The sequence below is a fragment of the Stegodyphus dumicola genome, chromosome 7 (assembly GCF_044657685.1).
Source record: "Stegodyphus dumicola isolate Sdum_Otavi_A_Nest chromosome 7, ASM4465768v1".
NCBI classification, from domain to species: Eukaryota; Metazoa; Arthropoda; class Arachnida; order Araneae; family Eresidae; genus Stegodyphus; species Stegodyphus dumicola.
Window position 1 is genome coordinate 100,288,411 of NC_140774.1, and position 27,485 is coordinate 100,315,895.

General features: G+C 35.7%; 1 protein-coding gene across 1 annotated transcript in view; it reads left to right on the forward strand.

The window, feature by feature from the left end:
- Positions 1 to 27,485, forward strand: part of LOC118200804 (neuronal membrane glycoprotein M6-a-like) — a 109,916-nt gene that overhangs the window by 72,004 nt on the left and 10,427 nt on the right. The window contains exons 2-4 of the mRNA XM_035372767.2: positions 1,793 to 1,949; positions 8,699 to 8,858; positions 13,970 to 14,105. Coding sequence (XP_035228658.1) covers positions 1,793 to 1,949; positions 8,699 to 8,858; positions 13,970 to 14,105 — 453 coding nt within the window. The remainder of the gene's footprint in view (positions 1 to 1,792; positions 1,950 to 8,698; positions 8,859 to 13,969; positions 14,106 to 27,485) is intronic.

Consider the following 27,485-nt stretch of genomic DNA (forward strand, 5'->3'; position numbering starts at 1 on the left):
TGCACTCTACATCCTTTTAATGAGCCTGATACATCCTTTGATATATCCTTTGATGATGCGTCTATTAACATTCTACATCCATTGAATGAGCCTTTGATGATGCATCTATTAACATTCTACATCCTTTGAATGGGCCTGATACATCCTTTGAATGAGTTTTTAATGATGCATCTATTAACACTCTACATCCTTTGAATGAGCCTTTAATGATGCATCTATTAACACTCTACGTACTTTGAATGAGCCTTTGATGATGTATCTATTAACTCTCTACATCCTTTGAATGAGCCTGATACTCCAAGAAACATAAATTTTCTACGGAATGTTTTTATCTCTTGAAAGAAAGGCAAAAAGGACTGACCACTTTTTCGTGATGGGAAACATGCTCAAATCATTCATGGCACATATTGTTAGGCTATGTGCAGAAAACTCCAGGATGTTTTCCTAATCATTTTTCATCAATATTTTTCTAATTTTTGATAAATATTTATTTTAGATTACAAATTTATCTTAAAAAGTATACTTATTATTTTAAATCCTTTGGTATCACCGGGCTTTGCAAATTTGCAAAGACATTCAGTAAAGCTTTTGACGTCTTAACAATAATACAATAATAATCTTAATCTAATATCTGAGTTTTTACTTAATATTTTTCATGAATTCTTCCATTCATTCCTAGACAGGAAAAAAAAATATATAACACTTTTATAAAAATTCCATTGAGAGTTTAAATAAAGCTAATCGATTTTTTATTAGTAATTTTGAAATTAAAACCTTTTTTTTTTTCAAGTTCATGTTTTTATTTTATAAAATCAGGTCTTTACTGCTAAATCACCTAAATGAAAGCAAATTAAGAAAATTTGCAAAGACACTCAGTAAAGCTTATGACGTCTTAACAATAATAATTTTAGTTTATATAATAATAATCTTAATCTAATATCTTAGTTTTTACTTAATATTTTTCATGAATTCTTACATTCATTCTTAGACAGGAAAAAAATATATAACACTTTTATAAAAATTGCATTGAGCGTTTAAATAAAGCTAATCGATTTTTTATTAGTAATTTTGAAATTAAAAACTTTTCCCCACAAGTTCATGTTTTTATTTTATAAAATCAGGTTTTTACTGCTAAATCACCTAAATGAAAGCAAGAAAGTCTTCTTTCTAAATTATAATTGAAACTCAAAATTATCATCTAATTACTGGAGGATTAATTACTCTTAAATGAATAATTAGTTGCTGGGTTCAGTCAAAGTGTTTCATCTTATAACCGCTGTTATATGTTGAGAACGAAAGTAGTGCGTCTGATTACATTTTCTAAAATGTCAGTAATTAATCTTTTATCAATAAAAAATTAACTTCTGTTATTCATTATTTTAGGTCAGCCTTTCAACGGCTGAGTGGCTAAAAGACCGCTATATTTAGTGGCTTTAAATTCCGGAAAAAGGACTGGTTGTACGGAGCTTCTTTGTTTTTCGTGTGTGTAATACTATTAATGCGCTACATGTTTCCTTAGAAAGCTCTGCACGAAACCTTCTCTACTTTAGTCAGATTGCCTTTATGTGTTTTGCGTTAATGAGTTAATCAGCCAACCAAAATGTAATGTTCTATTCACACTACTGAAATTACTTTTTGAATATTAAACTAGAAACATAATTACATTAAATACAACTAATTCTTCATCATTCTGGCATTATAAGAGAGATTCGTAAAAGAAAAATGCGATTTTGTAATTATAGTTTTTTATTTATTATTTGTTACTAATAAATTCTCTTTTATTGATTTTCAGGTTGCTGCGCAAAGTGTATGACCAGAGTGCCTTACGGTACATTTATTGCTACAATTCTCTGCTGTGCGGGTGTTTTAACGTTTCTGATATGTCTGTATCCAGCTGTACGTCTTACGCTGCAGATGTTTGACGATATTTTTACCTACAATTTAGAATGGTATTTATACTGATATCTAAGTTATGCCATAATATTTATTCTTAAATATAAAATAGCTGAAACGCTTTATGTATGCATTTTTAAATAATTAATTGTAATTTATTTGATCATTTATGAAGATCTTACCAAATGACCCAATTGTAATTTTTTTCAGCGCCTTTATAAGTGTGATCTAATGCACGCAACATGAAGATGAATACTGATGTTTGTTAAAATGGATACTGTAAATTATATTAGCTATATCAACTTTATATTTAATGTTATGATTCTTTTACATTATTTACGCGATGGTAATAAAAAAAGAAGTATTAAAATTAATGCAGAAAATTATTTTTCAGCTAGCAGATATACAAAATGCATACATAAAGCTTTAGAACTAATTTTTAAACATTCCATTTAATTTGCCAAACGATAACTAGTAGCACTTATAATGATATCTCAATTTATTTTTCATAAAAATACAGACTGCTTACGCTGATGCAGAATTTTGGTCCATAACTTCGTATGTGTACGAATAGACTTTTCTATGCGGTTAATCGTTTTTTTTAATTCAGTAAACACCTGCTGTCATGAATTCGAAGGTTGAGCAAAGAATAACACGAAACTTTCGCTGCGAAGGGGAAAAAAAAAAGCAATAGAAACATCTGAAATGGTACGTAAACCATACGAGGATCAAGCATTAACAGGATCCGATATTTTTCGTTGATATGGACAATGCACGCTAACGTATTGATGATGAACCCATAAAATAAATGGTCGCCATTCACAATTTCGAACAGATGGGAATATCATTAAAGTTCGATAGTTTTTATTGAAGAATCGTCACCTGTATCCTTCAGTCTGATAGCTAATCAATATATAAAGTGATAGCTAATGCTCGTTAAATTGTAGGGGGGATTTTGTATAAAGAAAAATTTGCTGTGGTTTTGTTTCTCACTCTTTGCATAATGGAAAGGAGATCGAATTTCTGCATTTCATGAGATCTAAATGACGGACATTAATCTTGATCGTGACTGGAGACGAAATTTGCTACTTTGTTTATAATGAGACAAAATAGCGATCATTTGCTTGAACTGGAAAAGATTGAAAGGGTTGCGCAGACTGGGGTTTATCTGAGCTTACGGAGACAACTGATTTAGCCAATCCATCTCCAAAACCAGTTTTTTTCCATAGCTCAGCGAGGTGATATCTTTATCCTTATCCTGTTCCTCTTTGATTGGTATTCGGCCCTAATAAGGGCCTTTACCAATACATAGTTATCATACCCTGATAAGGGCATCCTATTTAATTTCATATCCATCTAAAGATGGTAAAAATTGAAAAAATCTGAACTGCAGGCATAGCGGAGCACACATAGAAATGACTCCGTCAGCTCAGATAAACTTTAGTCTGAACGGCCCTTTAAAGAAGCTACGATTTCCGAAATTTCTAGTAAAGAGCATTGTAGGTGATCTTTTTCACTTAAAGGGGATAATTCACAAGGAATTTCTGAAGGACAGACGTTGAACTCAATATTTTATGAAAATGTAAAGGGCCGTTCCCACTGGGGTTTATCTGTGCTAACGAGCACAACTGACGTAGCCGACCCATCTCCAAAATCAGTTTTTTCCCATAGAGCAGCAAGATGAAAAATCTGAACTGCAGACACTCGGAGCTAGTCGACACTCTGTTAGCTCAGATAAATCCCAGTGGGAACGGTCCTTAATGGATCGACTTCTGAAGACAATGCAGCTCGTTTAGGCCTGAAAACACTTAATCCAGTAACTGATCTCTGTTGCACAACAACGGACCACAATTCCATCCAATTTAAGTTGTTTCTAGCGAACAAAAGCGTCACAATTTTTAGTCACCGTTTTATTCACTAGACTTGGCACCTGCAGGCTATTTTCTCTTCACTAAAGTGAAATGTCACCTCAAAGATCATTGTTGTAATAAAACTGAAGAGATTCAGAAGGCGTAACCAGAGATAACTAGGATACCCAAAAAGGAGTTCTAAGGAAGAATCCAGCAGCTATCTACGCATGCCAAAAGTTAATATTTACAAGATTTATATATTTATTAGGTTTATATACTGAAGGCGAAGAAATTAGAATGTTGTTTTTGTCAGCTTCTGTTTTACACGAATTTAGTCCTACAACATATCAATGAATTTTTAAGGGAAGCCATTTCTTATAATAAATCTTATAACATAATGTTTTCTCATCAGTGGTTATTTTATTTCATACTGGGTTTGAAGCTTTTTTACGCACTTGTCTCCTTACTAAATGTTGACCCCCTCAAAATAAACACCTCGATTTAACAAGTATTTTGCCTATTTTATCTTAATCTGACAAACTGGCAAAAAAAAAAAAAAAAAAAAAAAAAAAAAAGTAAATAAATAAATAAATAAATAAAATAAAATACAATTTTGAAAAGAATTTTTCTTGAAAGTAAGCTAAATTTGTTGTTAAATGAATACTGCCCGAGTTTCCTGGAAAGAAGTTACATCAAACGCTATCAAGAACTGCCTTAAAAAAAGCCAGATTTTTATCAGCTTGCAGTAAACGCATTTGATTGCTATAGCCTGTAAAGATGATATTGTCGAAGAGTAGAATAAAATGTAACGGATCTACAAATTTTCAGTTAATATATCTACCGACTATAATTTATAGAATTCTAAAGTACAACACAATGAAGATGAAACAAGTTTTAAGACGAACGGTTAAAAACCATGCAAATCATGTTTATGGTACTGAATTGGGTCACCAATATAGATTTGATTGCTCTAAAGTCAGACATAATTCAGACACCACGCAGATTGAATAATTAAACAAATAAAATATATTTGCCGAAGATCTCCATAGATATTTGCTATAAAATGCCTACAAGTTTTAATTGGCATCATATGGAAACAAGAGTACATCACGAAGATTTGCAGCACGCTTTACGGAGTAAATAATAATTTGATTTAGCATTCACTACAGTAGACATACTTCCGAGAAGATTTCAGAGATAACAAAATATTCCTAACAAAGTTTTAAATGAAAAAAAAATGGAGTACTTAACGCTTTCTAAAAAATTGATGAAGGATTTGGGAAAGGATATCTTTGAAACAACCGAGACTTCAAAAAAAAAAAAAAAAAAAAAGTAATTTGTTGCATTTAAAAAAAATTCCAGTGTTATATTTTGCTGCTTATTGCATTTATCCTTTGCTCACTTTACCAAGATTTTTATAGCTATGTATTTTGTTTTGCGTTTTATTGCATATTTTGTGTGTTTATTTCATGTCCTCTGTTTTAACTAAACTCGATTTACGAATTTTATTGCCACTTCCTAGCGTTTCGTTAAATTAGAATAGGATTTTATGTAGACACAGCTACCCGCAAATCCATAGCGGGAGCCAAAATTTCACTGATTACTTAAGCGTGTAAAGAGTTAGAATGATGCAGGTTTCGCAGAAAAATCTTCGAATTTATCCTGAATAAGCAGAAGCACCTGAATATAATGTAATAAAGTACGTGCGTCACATTTTGCGAAGGGACATTGAATTGGTGACGAGTTGACCGTGACTTTAAGTTGTTTGACCTGATACCCGTGTAAGGGTCTTAAGTATTACTAACGTTTGTTTTATTTAAAATTTTACTATCATCTCTTATTTTCCACTTCCGGCTAGAATAAACGCGTTAACTTGCTTATGCAAATTGTACTTGCTAACGCTTAAGTATATAAGTTGTGGCTTTTTGCCAAGAGCAGAGTTAGATGGAGAGAAAGTGAGCCGTCTTGCCACTGCATTTCACTCGAGCTTGCCGTCAGTTGCTGTCTGCTTTTAAGGCCAGAGGTTTTATTCCTCTCGAAAACTAAAGACGTATTGTACTTTTCCGCAGTTTGCGTAGTACATACGTAATAATTTAAAAGGCCAGTCTTAGTCATTTGTGTAAAGTATTCAAAGTTAGCTTTTATTTAAAATTTAGTTAGTCAGTAGTTCTTTATTTTTACGTTTAGACCACAAGTGGTTGGTCTTCGTATCCTGAAGTGCGGGAGCGCCTGTAATATCGTGGAGAATAAAAGGCAATTAAACCCTTCCCATCTTGTCTCTTACACACTCCATAAGACACAGTTTGTTGTCAGACTCACTGTCTAATCAGGACACGTCATGTTCACCAAGCAGATTAGAAAGAACAGTAGTCTGATACCCGAACTTCGAATACTAAATCCCAGCATATTTATTTTTCAGTAAACCAAATATATCTTGACTATAATGCAAGCAAGATAACTTTCTTTTTTCGTTTTTAGTATTTTACTTCAACGAAGTTCATATATTTAAAGGAAAGAATTTTTCTGCAAAACAAAATAAAAACGCACTATTTACTGCGAAATTAGAAAACTAAATTCTTTTTTAATTGTGTAATTGTACAGTTCATTTATATTTCAACTAAACTAAAACAACGAAGCAGATATTTATTTAGATAAACCCTGCAATTAATTTAGGTACACCCTACAATTAGGTACAGATATTATTTTTATTATAAAATGTAAGCAGTTGCTTTTACTGTATTGTTGTTTCAAATGTCTGGACACTAGCAACTAAATGCATTCATTATGGGTGGACACTAGCAATTTAATGCATTCATTATGGCTGAACACTAGCAACTTAATGCATTCATTATGTCTGGACACTAGCAACTTCATGCATTCATTACGGCCGGACACTAGCAACTTAATGCATTCATTATGGCAAATACCCCCCCCCCCCCACATTGGTCATTTAACTGTTTCATCACCGAGATCGTTTTCCAAAGTGCACCACAGAGGGCAATCGATTTTACACCTTCGAGAACTGGGAAGTTCCGTCCCAATTTTGTTGGAGAACACTGTGGGAGACAAATCCGAAGGTCTATCACTTCTATTCCATTACTACCAAACTTGAGTTGATTTTAAGGTTATCAGGTTCAATGTTTCTCCTTACTTGCTTGGGGAACATTGAAAGACCCTGACTCGGAACAGGGAGCTTACTAAAGCTATGTTCAATAAATGTGGGAAGTAGACAAGATACACAGGAAGGGTATACGAAACCCTTTTTTTCACTCTTTACAATAATTTCCGCACTTCGGAATACAGAGACCAACTACTTGTGGTCTGAACGTAAGAATATAAAAATATTTAACTAAACTCTAACTTAACTTTGGAATAATAAACAAAGGCCTACGTGGAAGATTGGCCGTATATTAACAGGAAGCCGTATGTAGTACAGAGAACTGTTAACACTACGTTTAAAATTATCACGAGGATTAAACCTCTGGCCTGGAAGGCAACCAGCAACCGAGTAAAACTGCTAAGGTAAGCGGCCTGCTTCGACTAACTCCTTCCTCTCTCTCGCTTGGCAAAAAGCCACAACTTAAGTACTTGGCGTTCGCCAGACAAATTTTGCATAAATAAGTTAAAGCTTTTAATTCTGGCCGGAAGTAGAAAATAAGAAGTGATAGTAAAGATTTAAAATAAAATAAACGTTAGTAAAACTTAAGATCCTTACAAGGTCACCAATTTTTAAGTGTTCTCATAGCCACACAAACAGTATACACTTAAAATATCTAAGACTTCTCCAGGATTCGAACCCAAGCCCAACACTACAGCAGTCAAGAGCGCTAACAATTATGCTCAAAACAAAACGCATCGCCTAATAACTGAAATTAAATCAATACGTAGTAAATTTAATTATATAATTTGCGTAATTAAATTGTATAATAATTTCTAATTAATTTTTAAATTAATTTAATGGTTTCTTAAAATATATTCTGTAGTATATTATACTTTTATGCTTATTTCAATCAACAAAAAATTAAAAATACGAAGATAAATTAAAAGTTTAATTTTATTTGGCCTAAAATGACGATCAAGTGGTCCAGATAATCAGAATGCCAGATATTCGGAAATGCGGATTGTTGAAGCTCTTTCGTGTTTCTGTCATCATTCCGCACACTTCTACATGCGAACAGAAGTTAACTGAAGATCATAGTACTGCTATTTGAAACTGTAAACAAATGAGTGCCTCTTCGCACAATGTAGTTATTTTCGCTCTGTAATCTCTTATTATATTTGTAGATTTCTTCTGACAAAGGATTACGTCAGAGACATTTTCTTATTTGAATAATGCTCTACTCCCACCCATCTAAGCACCTGAAAATAATGCAGTACATCTGTACGTCTTATAAATTTGTCACTAATTTTTAACTCACCCTGTATAAATGGTATATAGAAAACTTCACATACCAGTGATTAGGCATTTTTCCACATTAAGCTTGCTGTACACGAAAAGTTTTCAATCATGGAAAAGTCTTGTTCAAGAATAAAAAATTTCGTACCTATTTGCGTGATACGAGTTTCTTGCCTCCAGTGATTTAATATGCTTCTACATTCATACCAAATTATTCACTGCAAATGAACAAATATTAAAATTTTTTGGTAGAAATCAATGACGTATCTAATATAAACCTGTTACATTACTTGAAATAGTACATTTATTAACTCAGTGTTTCTCAAACGTTTTGCTCGTATGGAATCTTAAAACAATAGTTATGTCAGGGAATTTCTAAATAAATATTAAATACGATATTTACATATATTTACGTATGATTAATCTATTTGCTAAATTTTATGAGTAAACATCTAGCGATTTTCCACGCAGTTTTAGAATTTTGAGGAATCTTGTTGGGAAACGCTTGCTTAGTTTGTTATTACTATTTTAAATTACACTGTAAATTATCTATTTCTAGGTTAAATTATCTACGGCTCATATTCATTATCGTCGGTGCCTTTATGGGCATTCTGGCATTCACACTTCTGATTATCGGGATATTTTCCACGGGAGCAACGAGATCAAAGATATATGGAGGCTGGAAGTCACGCGCTGGAGGACGGATTTCATCTGCTTTGGTAATTATAATGATTGAATGCTATTTGAATCTGTAAATGTTCTCGTTAGATATATAATTTCAACAACATATATCTATGTTTTTTTATTTTAGAAGTAATTATTGAAACCTTGAGAAATTTCCACGAATTTTGTAGTTTTAATTAAAAGTAAAATGTGAATCATAGTAGTTTCGTACTTGATTTCTATACCTCCCTTAGCGATAGAAAACGTCATTGGCAAAATTCGGGCTCATGAAAGTGCAATTTGTTGCCAAATGTTTAAAACATCCGAGTAAACGAAACTGACTACGGTAAAGATAAATCAGCAATTGATTCATTGTCGTAATAGAAGGCATTTAATATAAATTTATATTTATTTTAGTATTTAATACAATTTGATCAGTAATATATTTAAAATAACAATATAATTCAACAGAAGTTATTTAATACGAGTTAAAAAGTTAATTATTACTCGTATAAAAGTTAATTATTGCATTTTATACAATTATATTGGTAGTTTATTTAAAATAACAACATGTGTAAACATGTCGGAAAGTTTTATTTATTATTTGATTTAGTACAACCTTTGTGAATAATTTATTAAAAAAAAGATATATAAATGTACAAGATAATTCATTTTTTACAGACTCTTTCTGGAAGTCGCAATTCGAAAATTGCTGCTGATAATGCCTCAAACATTAACTGTAGTAGCTTCTTTTTTTTCCTTGATGGAAAATAGAAAATAATAAACATAATGAATATTTTACAATGTGAATATTTTACAATGAGAATATTTTACAATGAGAAACTGATATATTGTCACAATGCAATTATGAAAAAATAGTTAGTTATTTTTTTACTGTAGCTTAGTTTGGTTTGCTTGATTATGGTATAGCCATATGCCTAATGAAGGTATGTCTTCGTGGGGGCCTTTATAAGAGAAGCTGGGTCGCATTTACGTTACACATGAGGAAAACTTCGAAATCGCCCATGCAGCCACCCCATTCACCCGGGATTTGAACCCGGATCCAGCTACCACTGTTCAGCGATTTTATGCTCGGTTTCTGGTGAGCCGATTTACTGTAGAACTACATTTTAGCTGAAAGGTATAGAGTTACGCTGTTAATGATAGTTAAAAGAAAAAAATTCCAGTATTTAAATATTTAAAATTTTTAGTTCTACAGATTCTTGATGAATCGCTTTCGTGTCAGGCAAATTTAAATCGTGCCGTGCAGTTCGGCCCATCTTTATTCAAACTGCCATGTCCACCTGATACTTTGAACTCAATTAAATCTTGGGAAAGGTATAGTGAAGCTGCACTCTACTTTCAAAATACTGTGTGTGTCTATCTGTGTGAGAAGGACAGATGGATACCATGACACCTCGCTATATCCTGCCTAATAGCCTTGATCACTAGACGTAATGCTACATAACTTGTTCTTCTTGAATTACATTAAGGGCTAGGCATCTGAGGTTATGCTGCCTATTTCGTGAGATAATTAGAAATGAAACTATATAGTTATCACTCAAGGTGGAGTGGAAAACGATAGACTGAGTATTAGATAATATGGCAGTTATTTGCCAGGCCACGATAGGCAGGCAATATACGGTTTGTGAAATCTGTAAAAAATAATTAAGCATTTGTCTGTCCGTAACCATTAATGATGATACCGTAGCTCTTTCCGTTATAATGTAGTGGTACATTAAACTCCCTTGTTATATTCATAAGAATTTAAATAGACATAGTAACTTTTGATTTAAATTTTACTAAAAATAAGTGTTTAATGTTGATTTCTTCCTTTATGCTTTGTTTCATAGCATATTAGCTCAGTCTAAATATATATGTAAATTTTATGGCAAGCGAATAGGTTAAAATGTTGAAATGAGAAAGATAGTTAACGGTATGATCCTGAGTAGAAGAAGCCTGCACTCCTGCTTGCTTAGACCAGCGATCTCCAAATGTTTTCGATTGCGTACCCCTAAGACGAAAATAATTATAAATTGCATCCCATATGATATAATATAATATTATGAAGCCGATGCATTTATGACGTTGAGTTCTTCAGACGCTAATGAAACCAAACTTGGAGATCTAGGCAGGCGTACGTCCGAGTAGAAGTGAATGTCTGACGTTGTAACCCTTGGTTAAGCGTTAAGAACTTCTGTCCCGTTTTCTTTTCGACCCACTTAGTGCTTTAGCTTTACGCAGAACTGCTGGCATTGTAATCCATCCAATATCTTGTGGACGTCCAATATCTTTTAAAAATTAGCAGTTAGTTAGTTAATTAAGGAGTCTGATTAAGTACTTAGATGACTAATATCGGAAAGAAAAATAGTAAATATTAATATTATTTATTATCTTAATAATTCTAATTAATATATTGTTAATGGGTCATCGAAATCTGCAGATTTGGAGATAGAAACCAATGCTATGAAATGTAACTCAAACATTTGCTTATTCAACAGTAGACCATTTATATATAACAATACTATTTCTTTCTTCAGACTGCTATTTTTGAACGACACATCGCTCAAATGTTCTGGGTCATATGGGCAACACTCTTTCATTCTGTCATGTATTCACATTGTTATTATATCGCTCTTTGGACGATGTTGACTGATATAGCTAATATCAATCAACATCGACTCAAATTCAATATCAGTAGGACTCAAATCTTGAATTTGTTAATGTTACTGTGTTAACTTATATACTTGAGACTCCAAACAGCCCGAGAGAATTTAATCTCATACGATAAGTCTGGAGAATGTGCCGCCCGAGGAGCGTGGTCTTCTTTAAAAATAACATGACAAGGAAACATTCGCTGAAGCACATTCATTGCTTCTTTGCCAATGTGTCATATCGATCCATCTTGCTAGAACCATAGCCTTCCATGATCTACAACAGTTTTGCCAGTCTAAAACAAATAGCTTGCCAACTCAATAAATAAGCAAATTCTGTGGAGAAAATTAAGCTCAGTATGATGGCTAGCGGTGCGATTTGCTATAGCATTAGGCTTGAGTTTAATCACGGAAAAGGCATGGATATTTCTAATGCCTACTGTCGTTGCGGCATGGGAGGCTTTTAATATACTGATAAATCGAAAGTCCCTCTAGATGTTAGTGGTAGGAAAAGAAAGGTAGGAGTCTCTCCGGTTCCATTATCCGAGATCCATTATTATTATAATCTCTTGAATTCCATTACCCATTTGATGGATAATCCGATCCATTATCCATCAAAAAATGGGATAGACCTGGGCAAAAGTCGAACTGTCACTTATAAGACGCCTAAGATCTTAGCTAACGACTAGCACTACCATCCGCTTGCCCATGATAAATTCATGGACCAGATCAAGACCATCTCAGATCAGGAAGACAAAAAACGACGTCAACAATAGCATTATAAAACGTTTTGTTCAAATAATAATAATAATAAAGGTTGAGGAGAGAAATATGCACTTTTAGAATTAATAGCATTGTATATCATAACGATATGTATAATATAAGTAAATAAATAAGTATTTAAGTGATTACATACTTTTGTAGTACTGTTTCAATCTTAAAATCGTCAGATTCCCGTGGCCCGTTCTGCATAAACTAATTTTATTGAGAGTAATTTATCAATAATGGCGTGAACGTAATGAAACGTTTATTCTTTTAGTGAAAGATATACAATATTTTTTGGTTTCCTTATTTAAAATGTTTCAGTGGCTCTGCTTTCTACTCAGAAAGAAATTAATTACATGGATACGTAAATAAGCTGTTTAAATAAAGCAGTACTTTGTTTAAGCAACTTAATTGCGTTTGCGTTCTTTTACAAGCAATCGTTTCAAGAACAGTAATAAAATCAACGAAATCTCTCATCAGTTCAGTGTAAAATATAAACTTGAAGTAACAGCATTCACAATCAAAGACTGTAAAGAACTGATCCACAAAGCTCTTCCCCCTTTTTTAAATCCAAAGGTTTTGAATAACTTTTTCTTGGAACTTCTTGAAATTCGATTTCGTTTTTCTTCTCATATAAGTGAACCTCTTTTGCTTCAAAAGAACAATTTAGCTTTTGACTAATGTTTCTGTTTCCAGTCGACCGCACCATAGAATTTTTATTATTGCAATACAATGCTTATCAGCCGTTTAAAAATATAATTCTTACTAATGTTTTCGTAAGCAAGAGATAGCTAGAAGATTCATTAACATTTTCACCATTAGTATTATCAATAAATAACATTTATTTATTATATATTATGTACTTTGTACATATTTCTGTACATTATTGTTTGCAAGGACGGATTTAAAAAATGAAGGGCTCATTTACTTTGAACTTCGAGGATTTTTTACCTCAAAAAGGAAATCAGAGTTAGTATACATTTTCAAAAAACTGGAGACCCTTCGTTATTGCGACTAACTCGAGATAAAACTTAAAAATAATAAGAAAATTCTGTAGCAATATACAGAATATCATCGTCTATATGTTTATTTCTTTTTTAAAATTTATTTAAAAGTTAAGTTTTGTTTATATTAGATACTAACAGAGACTGTTACCTTTTTTAAAAAAAAATTAACGTTCGATTTACAAGTTTCGAAATCTTTCCGATTTATATGAGTCTACGTATCATGTATATTTAAATAATAATTATACAAGAAGATTCTGATTTTTTTCGCTTTGTAAAAATTCCAGTTTAATACCAGTTTTATCTTTTCATATGTTAAGTTAGACAGACTCTAAAGCAGAGTACAACTTCTTGCAAAAAGCTACAGTACCATAATAAAATTGAATATTTGAAATCTTTAAAAAGGCAGATTTTGCAGAATGCAGTGTAAAACTTGATATAATGTTTAAGAAGAGGAAGGAGATCAGATGAAGATGAAAGATTATTAATAGCCTATGTAAATTTAAACTAGTAAATTAAATTATAAGGAGGACATAAATCTTTATAATTGAATATATACCTATTTACGGAGTTAAATGGTTTATATTTTTCTCAGTTATACATCATTGTAACTAAAGAGTAAATAAATTATTACGTTCGCATTGTTATTGCTAATATGCTCAACAAAATGCTGCATTTTTATAAGTCCTTCTAAAGCTTCCTATGGCTTTTTTTCATGTTTTATTATTATATTTTCTGTTTCAGTGCATGGCTATAGTGTACTTGCTGAACTTAATATGGCTAACCATGGCATGTTGTCTCGTTGTTGTGGTGTTCGTGTTTTATGTTTGGGGAAAGATGTGTGAAACGAAATCCGAATGCATCGATCTTCAGCAATTTCGTAAGTAAAACATTATTTTTACATTAACGGTCTCTAAAATATTCCTAGGATTCATTAGTAAAGATAAAACACTAGAAAAAGCATAGAAATATTAAATTTTATTTTCATTATCATTATTTCATGTAAATATTATTTTATTAAATAAAAATTTTAGCAAGCCTGCTTCTTTTATCCTATCCATCAACTAAATTTTCTGCAGAGCAACCTTTTTGTATTTTTTCATATAAATATACATAAAGCTGATGTATTTACCATATATTCTATATATCTATATCTATATATAAGCGGCTTAAGTGTTTGTCGCCGATAGTTTATTGGTTGCTCACAACTGTAAATTTTTTTTTTCCCCGTGCAGTGCAGCGCGGAACGAATATTATGAGAAAGCTAAGCCGAAAAAATTAAAAATGCAAGAGCACGTGCATTGAACATTTAATAAATAAATTTAACATCTATATATAATAGAATTCGGAAATATGCAACCGGCAAAAACCGGCAACGATGAAAAAACAAATAAAATGGAATAAATAAATATCTTTATTATATGCGGCTTAAGTGTCTGTTTGTCGCCGATAGTTTATTGGTTGCTTGCGTAACTGCACTAGCCAATGGGGTGAAGTTGCCACGGCACAGGTTTGCGTTTCAATTGAGACGTAGACAATTTTCTGTAAAACTTGCCTTTGCTATGACCATCAATAAGTCTCAGGGCCAAACGCTTAAGCGCGTTGGCATTTTTTTACCTGAGCCTGCATTTGGACACGGTCAACTTTATATTGCCTGTTCAAGAGTTCGTGAAAGAACGGACGTAAAATTAAAAATAATTGATGGTGCTCTGCAAGGCAAGCTTAAAAATGATGGAAAGATCTTGACAAGAAATGTTGTGTACAAAGAGATCTTTGATATGTGAATTAACATTTTATTATTTAAATCACCTTTATTTATTGAGCTAGCGGTGGCTCTCAAGAAATGTACCGCCAGTAGTTTCCTTCATTGCACTCTACTTTAAGCAAGTAGAAGAGGGAAACCCCGTGGGACAGTAAGCAAAGGGCCGTCCTCGCCGCCTGCACCGAGTAATTCAGTTTGAATTAGCAGACACCTGTGCACAAATCATTTTAAATATAGTTTATAATACCTAGAAAAGCGGTCATTTCGTATGACCGCCGGGCTTTCTAGTATTTTATAATAATATACGGCATTAACTTCTGTTATATAAAAGAAATAATACAAAATGTTATAATATAAATTACTGCAGTCTTTGGCTTACCATGCAAAACTGAAGTAAAGAAAAAAATGCGCTTGTGATCTCAGGATATTAGAGCCATTTATTGGGATAAAACATACGTAAAACTGAAAACGTTTACTACATAGCGGTAGAATTTATTACTTTGGGTTATCTCTGGCTTAAATACAAGATATAAGCTGGCGTTGTAAAGAAGAATAAAGCTTGCATATAATATCTAATAAATAGCATGCTAGTTCTGATTCAAGCAGCTCGTTATTGTATTTTGCCGATATCCGAGGACAACTAGCAGGTAGCCGAGGGGATAAAATTGCAGTAAACTGGGAGTTCGACTGGGATCTATATGCAGGCGAGCAGACGAACGGTAATAAAATTAACGAAATTTCTGAACAAATTTAATATAAAATATGTTCTCCCTCCACTCCATGTTTAACATAAATACGATGAACCAATTTCTAACTTAATATGGCTAACCTAGAATATCTTCTAGGGGGTATCTCTTCCGTTGAGAAGACAAGCTATCATTTCATTGATAGGGACTTTAATCGCTTTCTGGAAGGCAAACAATCGCTGCTCTTCACCTTATTTTAACAGCATTCTATGTGCCCTTTCAAATCATCGCGTTATCTTTCTTTACCTATTAGCGTTAACATGATTGGATTATTTCATTGTTTTCTGTCGAACTGTTAATTAGAGATACTCAACCAGATGAACAGCATGGATGATAGGCAACCTCACTCAGTTGTTATTTACAGTTTTTGCCGGTTTTTTTTTTAAACAATTTACAGTTTTTGCCGGTTGCATATTTCCGAATTCTATTATATATAGATGTTAAATTTATTTATTAAATGTTCAATGCACGTGCTCTTGCATTTTTAATTTTTTCGGCTTAGCTTTCTCATAATATTCGTTCCGCGCTGCACTGCACGGGAAATAAAACAATTTACAGTTGGTATTGAGCGCAGATTCAATGTCGAAAAGCTCATGTCTATGAATGGCTATGATAAAATGGCACTGTTGGTACAAAAGAACTTGAAAGCGAAGCATTCTGAATACCTCTAGTTTCGGAATAACAGTCTGAAAGTTTTATTCTGAAAAATCGTCAGAATTAAATAAAATGTATGTAATTCATCAAAGTTATTAGGATTTTTTATATGCCAAATATTAACAATATTTGTATTTTTAATAATATGTTTATAAGGTATTTTCTCTCTCCTTTCCGCTTTCCTTCGTGGAGTGACTGAAAACACTCGACACATATTCGAGAGCTCCAGGCTTCGAGTTCCGACGAGGGCAGCGCACATTTTTCACGTCTCCTGCTTTTAAAAACAAGTTTTCAGATTTTATAGTACGCTCAAAAGGGCGTTTTTTTAACATTCTTTGTGTTACCTTTATTGATTTAATATCATGTTCTTCTCACTTAAAACACATAAAATTCAATTCAACAGCAATATCACAAAATATTGCTGAACAGCATATCTTTAGAATTTCCGATACAAAGTCTGGCACGCTGGAGATGAAAATGCTTTTTTCCGTACAGTGTTGCCATTGCTCACTTTGAAAAAGTTGTGTTTCTTAATCAAACATTCGTTAAAGTTTTACAAAATTTGAAATATATAATGAAACAAATTCAAAATTCGGGCTTCTAAGTGCCCATGTTCGGTTGGAGAACTACGTTATTGATCGCTGCAGGTACCTGTTCCTTTACAGTGCGGGAAACATTAATGTATTCATGCAAATTCTTCATTATTTAGTTTCTTTAAATATAATACATGGCGATAATATTTGGTGGTATCAGTTTGAAAAATGAATCTATGCAAAATGTGGTTTTGAAATTAATAGCCTTTCTGGGCTAACGCCCTTTGGCCTAAAAATCCTAATGACTCTACAGGTGACAGGTGACGGAGGACGGGGACGCCTGGTGTTTAACATAGGTAAACAGGCGTGTGTCCCACGCCCTCCCCTATCTAGGAATAACAACTCCCTGGGGCCCCGTGAGGCTGCCTCGGAAGTTTATAATACAGATCTAAAGATCAATACATGGCCAAACACGGGCTGAGGATTATTGTTTGACAATGGTTGCGTGACAATAACTTTGTGGGTGTGCATGGCTGTTGGAATAACACAGATACATAAAAATATACAAAACAAATACAAGAATAGATACATATACAGGCAAAAACAAACAAATACTAACAGATACGAACATAAGGATGCATTGATATTAAGATAAATATGAAGAGAGACACATATGTAAGATACAAGAGTAAAAACAAGAGTAATAAATACTTATAGAGTCAAATGTGTATTGCTGGTATCCTTGAGGTTGCAAATGTGCTGTGAGCACTTAAACACAGAGATGAAGCTATTAGTACCGGATGTCGAGTTATAGTGCCAGGAGTTAGTGTTAGAGTTCGCTGAAAGTACAGTCTGTACTATAGTTCAAATTTGCAAGAGTTCAGGCTACACTAAAGTTTAGTGTACACTGTGGTACTAATAGCACTAAATTTGGAGTTTGGCACAGTCACTAAGTTTTAATGCAATTGCTATAGGTTGGTACAGTCACTAAGTTTTAATGCAATTGCTATAGGTTGGTACAGTCACTACAGCACAGACACTATGTTAGGCACAGTAATTTCAGTACACAGTCACAATGGTTGCACAGTTACTATGACTGTGAACAAGTACGGTGTAGGTGTAGGTACTGATCTTCACTGATGTGTGCACTAGTGCTTAGACATAGTCGGAGTTGGTGCATGATGTATACGTGCGGTGTACCATTCATTGCAATAGGTTGGAAGGTGATGTAGGCATTCGAAGGCACTTTGAGTTGACACAGTTGGTACTCTGCTAGCACACCGGTAAGGTAAGTTCTAAAGAAGATTGACGTGTGCATATAAAGTTGAAGGCTTGGTGGTGGGGAGCTTTTGTTTAACAACTTGTGGGGGTGGCCCCGGAGTGAAAAGCTTTTGAAAAGGTTGGATAGTCGGTAGGGAGGACGAAAAGATGATCGTGTTTAAAGAGTTGCTGGATAGGTCTTGGTCTATTGCGGTGAGCAGATATTTTGGCCCATTGCCCCGATTTGAGTGATATCTTTGCAGATTTTGGTTATGGCTGGCTTGTGAGTGATGATAAAGCGGTGGTACGCATCTCTGTTCATGGTTGGACATGGGAGGTGATGGTCTTTTGTCAGCTGGCAGGTGAAAAGATAGTGGTCTGGGTTGCCTGGGGCTCCACAGACGCATATATCTGTTGATGAGATGTTGTGCCTTTGGAAGTAGCTGGGGAATGGGCCGTGTCCCGTGATATATCTTGTTAGCGGAGCGATTGCGATATGTCGATCCGTGCTGACTTTTGGGAAGAAATCGTAGGTGCGGCGGCCAGTTGTGCTATGGTTCCATTCCTCCTGCCATTGTTCGAGCCCTTTACTCCGGAGCTGTCCCTTTAGGTAGGAAAGTGGGGCTTGAAGGTGGATCTGCTGTGCATTTGAGTCGGTTACTGCCTGATTGGCTAAACGATCTGCTGACTCATTGCCTTCGTTATTGGCATGTGCTTTTATCCACATCAGCGTCGTGTGCATATGTGAATTTTGCTGCAAGAGGTGCTGAAGGGCGATGACTAGTGGGGATCTGTGCTCATGGTTCTGGAGGGCTTGAAGTGTTGAGTAGCTGTCTGTATGAAGTGTGGCATGAGTTAGATCATTATGGACAATGTGCTGCATTGCTGCTGTGATGGCCAGGACCTCCGCTTGGAAGATGCTGTTGTGATTTTGCAAACGACCTTTCCATTCTTGTTCTATCAGGCCATCCTGGTAGTGGATGTAGGCACTGCCTACACCTTCATCCTGTTTAGAACCATCTGTAAAGATGTGGGTACCTTGTGAAGGTACTTGCATTCCAGTGTTGGTAGGGGTGCGTGGAATGATGACAGAAATTCCTTTGCCTTTAATTGCCGGGTGTGTGTGGAGAGGGTGTCCAGGTGTTTCAAACTGGACTGGGCTGTAGGTGCTATTGTAGAATGTGACGTCTTTTCTCAAGTATACTAGAGTTGTATATGCCGCTTCCATTTCTACTTTGATGTGGAGAGGCAACAACCCCGCAAGGACAGTCACCGCACTTGTTGCAGTTGTGCGAAAGACTTTCGTGAGGTTGAGGACGAAAGGGCGTTGGACGGTAGTCAGTAATTTGATTTTACGAGCTCCCATTGGGTGGGCCCAGGCAGCGGCAGCGTACGTGGCGATCTTCTCTGCCACAGTGTGATATAGGATCTTCTGTATATGATAGTTCTGCCCCCAATTTTGCCCTTGAAAGGTGCGTGCCTTCCTTGCAATGGTGATAATCTTCTTTCTGATATCTTGAATGTGCGGGAGCCACGTGAGTCCTTGATCCCAGAGAAGGCCTAGATGTTTAAGGGTTGAGACTATCTTGATGTTTTGATTGTGCAATTTGATACAAGGGCGGCGTGATGGATTTGTACCTGCCCTAGGGATGACAAGGGCCATGGATTTCTCAGTGGAAATTTTGAGTTTTAATGCAGTGCACGTGTTTTCGAATATGGTACATGTTGAAGTCCCATTTCTCTCTAATTCCTTCCGTGTGCGTCCCTTGACCAGCAGAGCGACGTCGTCTGCGTAAGCAACAACTGTAGTATGCTGTGGCCAGTCAGCTTCCAGCACAGAATTGAAAGTTAGGTTCCAGAGAACCGGTCCGGCGCAGGAGCCCTGGGGGCATCCTCGCTCCTGGTGGTTGTGCCGTTGTCGTTGAAAATTAAAAAGCTTCGGTTCTCCAAATAGCTATTAAAGGTGTTAAAGATATTTGCTGGGCAGCGCGCTATTCTGAGGGCTTGTTTTATAGCAGGCCACAGAGGGTGTCGAACGCGCTCTGCAGATCGATGAAGGTGAAGGCCGTATGATATCCCGTAGCTCTGTTGCGTTGTATAGTGTCCCGCATAGTACAGAGAGCATGTGTGGTGGAGAGACGTGGTCGGAAACCGAACTGTCTTGAGCTGAGGAAATTGGTCACGTGCAGGTGATAGGACAGCCGTTGGACAAGTAGTTTTTCATAAATCTTACCCATTGCGGATAAAAGGCAGATGGGTCGATAAGAGCGCAAATCTTGTGCGCTTTTATTTTTCTTTAAGAAGAGAACTACTTGTCCTTGTTTGAAGGCCTGTGGAAAAATTTGTAGATGAAGAAGTCTATTGAAGAAGGTGCTGAAGAATGATGGACATGCACTGTAGGCCACCTTGATGATAGCATTGTCGAGGCCGTCTGGGCCTGGTGCCTTTTTGCGCGGGAGGAGTTTGAAGACGTGTCTAATCTCACTGCTACTGAAGGGAATATCATACGAGGTGGTGGGAGTGCTTGCATTTTCGCGGATGATACGCTGTGAGGGCGTGTCCTCCTCTGGGTTGTCATCAGGGAATATAGTGCTCAGGATTTTGCTGGCAGTGTGTTCCACTATGTTGGTATTATCGGCCAGTGCTGGAGTCTGGATATGGATCTGTGCCGGGCGAAAGACTTTGCCGGTGGTAAGTTTGTGCAGGATGCCATATGGGTTATTATTAGCTGTACAATAGTTCCTCCAACTAGTAATTTTGGCTGTTAGAATATTATTTTTGTAAAGGGCTCTCTCTTTCCTGTATACCAGCAAAATTTGTTGTCTGATGCTGTTGTCTGCAGTGCGGATGCGACGTCTAAGGGCTCTGCATTTTTGTCGCTGTGTGCGAAGCTCCTTGGTCCACCAAGAGACTCCTTGTAGTTTCGTCGCGGATCGGGTGGGCAGAATGTTGTGGCATATGTCTTTCAGTGTCACCAGGTTTTGATTGGTGAATAATTCCATGTCGGCTGGACTGTTAATGCTGTGAAGTTTTCTTTCTTCGTTATGTAAGATGGTGGAGAAAGAGGAGGTGAGGTGCCGGATCTTATTGCCTGGGAGCTTAAACCTGGTAATAACAGAAATGGTGGTGTCACAGCTGATGGAGAAATGTATGTACTTGTGGTCTGAGTTACTCTCTTCTTCATTTACTGTCCAATCTTGAATTTTACGTGCGATGTTGTGCGTGCAGAGAGTAAGGTCTGGCCAGCCAGTATTGTAGGAGTTATCGTAAGTGGGTGGAGCGTCTGGAGTGTTGAGCACGTGGAGGTCATGACAAGGCACAAAGTCTTCCAATTCTTGGTCCTTTGTTCTAGTATCCGCGTAGCCCCATATGCTGTTATGAGCATTAAAGTCACCGCCTACAAGAATCGGAGTTGAGGGATATCGTTGCATGACATCAAGGACGTTGGTGGTGAGATTCATAATATCTTCAGAAGGTGGTGAGTAAACAGAGATGAGGATGAGATGAAAGTTTTGAAGGGCTAGTAGTATGGCAACTATGTCGCGTTCTTGTTTAATAACTATGGGGGACCAGGAGGGATTGCAGCATGCAATGGCTGTTCTTGGGGCTTGATTTTGGGGAACGGATTTCTGTTGAAAGAGTGTCCAGCCAATTAATGACTCTACAAGTGGCGTCCGAACTAAAAGGCGGTGGGAGATAATTCGTCACTACCAGAATTTGGTGATTGGATTCCCTCATCCGAAGGTGTTCGCCCCTTAAAAGGGAGGTATATAAGGTATTTTCTCTCTCCTTTCCGAATTTTCGGCTAATTTATAAGCTGAGGGGCTAATTTATAAGCTAATAGGATACCATCTCGACAGGAAGCTCATCCTGCTCATTGTGTCTTTTATCACGAATAGGACGTTCACTGTCTTCATCGGAAATGACAATTCTAGCACCAAAGTTATGAATGCTGGAGTCCCACAGGGATCAATTTTGGAACCAATTTTACATTTACTTTATGTAGGTGATTCCCCTAATCTCATCTTGACCAGAATCACTTCCTAGGCTGCTACGCAGACGATACGGCTTTGGCTGTAAATTCTGCGAACGCAGAGCATGCAATTAAAAAACTACAGAGTATTATGCCAAGTATCGAAAACTGGTGCAAGCAGTGGCAGATCCCAATAAACGCCACTAAATCTCAGCTATTAATAATAAGGAGAAAGCGCACGCGAAAAACTGTTAGAAGCAAACTTATTCTATTTGGAGAGGAAGTTCCTCAAGTTAAGCATGCAAAATACTTAGGGGGTTATCCTGAATGATAGGCTAACTTGGAAGGGCCATGTTAATAACGTTAGATAAAAGGCATTTGGTGTCATTAATAGTCTCATTAATAGTCTCATGTCATTAATAGTCGCTCCTCAATAAATATTCGAGCCTGGACCTAAAGAGAAAGCGGCTCATATACATAATGAATATAAGACCTGTAATCACCTATGCCTCATCGGCCTTGAGCGCCGCTACAAAAAGGGACATTCACAGGCTGCAACTTATCCAAAATTCTGTTTTACGTACTATTACTAACGTCCGCCATTATGTGAGCAACACTACGTTATATAGAGATTTAAAACTGGAAACTATCGAGGAGCTCATACGTAAAATGAAGAGAAACTTCTTTACTAAGGCTTTCACCTGTTACCATTTAAACAGCTTGAATACGCTCAACTATGTTTTGGAGGAAGATAGTAATATTAGACCATTCACGGCTCACCTCACACGTGATTCCTACTTCCCCAAGTAATATTTATGTCCACTCCTCACTGCTTTGTTGTATATATTGTAATTATCTCTCTTTATATTTATATTTTTATACTGTATTACGATGACCTATATATTTATATTTTTATACTCTATTACGATGACCTGCATTGGTACTTCTTTATGCTCTAGCTGATGACAACACAAATACTTCAGCTATTCATGTCCATGATCGCTGTTTTCTGACCGTGTGATGCTCGGGCCCCCCTTGTCTACCTTCTCATTGCCTCTGGGTTCCTACCTACGAATAGATTTATGTGATGCGCCTTACGGCCTTAGATTCAACGATCTAGAGACACTGCACTTTTGCGGTATTCTGGAATACACGAAATCAGTCAGTCAGTCTTCCCGCATGCCTTCGTGATGTAACTGGAAGCACACTTGACGCGTATTTGAGAGGTCCAACGTCCCGGCAAGGACACTGTGCATTTTTCAGTTTTTCACATCTCACTGAAAGGTTTTAGATTTCAAATTACGTCCAAAGGGACGTTTCTTTTTCAACATTTTCAACATTTTTCAACTTTATTTAGTAAATATCATATTCTACGTACTCAAACCATAAAATTCAGTACAGCAGCAATATCACAAAATAATTTTAAAATGAACTTATATTTAGAATTTGTGATACTCTGTTCTTTCTGTACAACGTTGCCATTGCTCGCTTTGAAATCCTTGAGTTTGTTAATCAAAAATTCGTTAAAGTTTTACAAAATATGAAATCGATAATAAAACAAATTCCAAATTTCAAATTTGGGCTTCCACATGCCCATATCTGCAGGAGGATTACGTTATTCAGAATTTGATGGCTCTAGGTACCGTTGTTTTATCACAGTGCAAGAAACGTACATACATTTATGCAGATTCTTCATTATTTAATTTCTTTACATATACGTAATACAGGACGATCATATTTGGTGGCAACAATTTGAAAAGTGAAACAATGCTTTTAGTAAATGAACGCAAAATGCCAAAACAAAATGAATAGTCCTTCTGGGCAAACTGCCCTTTTTGACTAAAAAAAACTAATGACTTAACATATTTAATCCTAACAATTACTTTTATAATTAAAAGAATTTATATTTATATAAAAAATACGTGACTAAATATACAATTTAACTTCTGGCTGCACAAGTATGACTTGATTATGTAGACGTATTTGTACTTAGAAATGTGTATACCAGAAGGTCTCCCCGACGACAGCTAATACTCAAAAAGTGTGGAAAAAGCAAGATGATTATGATAAATTTTCGAATGAAAGCGAATCGAACAGTGTGAAATCCTCAAGGAGGAAGTTTAATTTTGAAGAACTTATATAATACATTGGTAAAAGATTCGTGGAATAATTTTTGCATTTTAGTATGTAAGGCTTATTTATGTAAATGACCCAGTCATTTTATGTTCCAAATCTGTACTATCACTTATCTCCTTCCGTTTACCTGCCAGAATGCAAATTAGTTCTCGTGTATTTAAGTAAGGGTTTCAGATTGTTTAGATAGACAGAGCGTATTCTGCCTGCTGAAGACTGCGTTACTAGTTGCTATTCTATGTTAAGCGATCCTGTCCACGGCGTTGCTTTATTTTTGCCGATAGCGTTGTCACGCTGGTGTAGGCTTAAGAGTTTACTTCTGCGTTTAAATATCTCTGAGTAGCTTTTGGCTAATAAATGCTTAGGTTTAATTTTAGCTTAAATTTCTTCTTTTTGAGTTCACGTCATAAATACTGGATGATTTGTAAGCACCAGGTGTGCCTTCTGTTCAAACAATAGGATCTTAAACACCCTTCTTAATTTCTGTTTCATCTTAGATATAGCGATAAGTCGCTTACACTTCTATTGAGGATTAAGCCCAAGTACATTTATTTACAGGCATATTCTCTATCAATTTATTAAGCGATGAATTGATCAAAAGCTGATCGCAGTTCATAATGAGAAAAAGCTCATTTTCTGCTTTGAAACGAATAAATATGTGAATAATTCAATTTAATTATTCTAGCCATAGAATACGATACATTAGAAAAGCGAGGTTATACTGACATTATGCATAGATTTCCAAAAATAAAGGCTAAATTAACATTAAAAAAAATTTTTTTTTCGCTTTTCGTGTGTAGTTTTATGAGTAGCAGTCAACTAACTGCCTTTACCACACTATAAGCATCGTTAAACTAAATAAAAATTAGCAATATAAATATATTTTAATGTAATTTTTTTCACTGAAAACTGTATTATTATTGCTCAATCTAATGCAATTAAGGGATTTTAGGCAGATGGCTCAAGCATGTTAAGATGGTCATGGATGTCAAAGAACTCTTAAATCTGTATCATATTCACAACCTGAAAATATAACAATCAGTTTTCCCTAGACCTGCTGTGTCATAACCACGTTGAAAGATAGGTTTTCAGTAGAAACTTTTTACTTCAAGACAGAAAAATTTGCTTTGACGCTGTGTTGTGCATAGATTTACCAATCAGATCGAAGGACATATAATGGGACCTACGTAAATCTGGAAGCAAGATTCTTAGAAATGTTCCGTTTCATGGGATGTTGTGAAAATTTCTGATTGGAACTTTACAATACAGGAGTTCACGCAGTCACAACTGCTCTTAAGCTTCGTTCACACGATGGTTTTTCCATCATAAAAGGTCCAAGTCAAACTTCTTTGTTAGCACAGACCTTGCTACATTACAAAAACTGTTTAAGGATTTCGCTAAAAAGTTCTAACTTTTCAACTTTATGCCAACTTCATGTAAGAATTAATCAATCAGAGCGAAGAAAACATTACTCGATTTGTTTCGCTCAGCTACCCATTTACGCGTGCGCAACTATCCGTTTCCTGATTAGCTACGGCTTAAACGCTGTTAAACAGGTGTGAATGAACTTAACGACTTCTATGCCGCATACTTAGAAACCCATATGACGACAAAATCTTCATCTGAGCGAAGCTTTATGCACCATTTCTACGGGCTGTAGCGAGCTGCTGTAGGGTGATTTTAAATTGTCTGTGATTTCTCAATCGCGTATTTTTAGATCCGTAGGTACTTGTAACGCATAGTTTCATTCAGATCGAATGAAACTGTGAAAGAAAGTACAGTAGCTTTGACATTCTTTAGAAAAATGTTAAACAAAGTAAAGTTAAATATTTACAGCTTTTTTTAATTTTCATCATGTGATGACGCCATTTGAATAATCTCATATTAAATGGCCTAATTATAAACGTAATAAATTTTAAAGCGTCTTAAACTTCTTAGGTAAACTGTAAAAACGATGGGACTGAAAATTCATAAAGAGTCAGTTTCAATTTTTGCCTGAACTATTTTTCAAGAGTAAATTTATTCTAAAAAAAAAAGTATAAAAAATCTGAAAGCATTCAGATTTTACATTACATTCAAAGGAGCGCTTTTTTAATGTTTTGTGGGTTACCTTTTTTTTATTAAATATCGTGTGGGTTACCTTTATTTATTAAATATTCTTACACTATTTTCTGACACCAGTTGTTACGTTATTTTATCCTTCGTTTGGTATGTTCCTCAGGGAAATCAGGATAGTTCCAAAGTCACGTTTTACAGTCGTCAAAGATCTACTATACACTCGCTGGAACAATCAGCGACACAGCTTTCAGGTTATCAAGCTATAACGGTGGAGACAGCTTCACTGCAAAGCACCGGAGTACAGCTCCCGTCTCTGCTTGGTCGTTCTCGGAACTCCACGTATTCTCGAGACTCTCCATGCTACAACTCGCGATGCACTCGACGACACACAAAGCGCAGCTCCCGACTCTTCGGTTCAGTCGTTCCCGGAGCTCAACATACTCCCTCGACGATGCACTAACCGCGATACACTAAGAGACTCTTTCGATGCACTCGACGACCCACTCGGCAATCTCTGCCCTGCTATCAACTCGATCGACTCCGCACGGGCTGACTAATTCGAGACACTAACTCGCACTGACAAGACACACTCCGTGTACCAACAGGGTTTGTATAGTTTTTGGCTTGTGTTCGAGAACATTCTGGGCTAAACCGGTAAGAATTTGTTCCAGAAGGTTCTCCATCCGTCCATGGCATACCTCTAATTTTGTTGCCAAATGGGCGATTTCTCGCCTAATGTAGCAATCCTGTCTTGCTTTGTCATGTTATCGCAACTGTAAACCTGCTTTATGGGGAAGCTATCTTACCGCGCCTGTACATTTCGTTACAATATTATTCTTCGCACTTAAACCATAAAATTCAGTTCAACAGCAATATCGCAAAATAATTTTAAAATGAGCATATCTTTAGAATTTCCTACGCACAGTCCTGCGTACAGTAGATAAAAATGTTTTTTCCCCCGGTACATTATTGCAATATTGTTCGCTTTGAAATTGTTGAGTTTGTTACTCAAAAATTCATTAAAGTTTTTCAAAATATGAAATCGATAATAAAACAAATTTCCAATTTCAAATGTGGGCTTCTACATGCCTTTTATATTCATAAGAGGATTACGTCATTCAAAATTCGATGGCTCTATGTA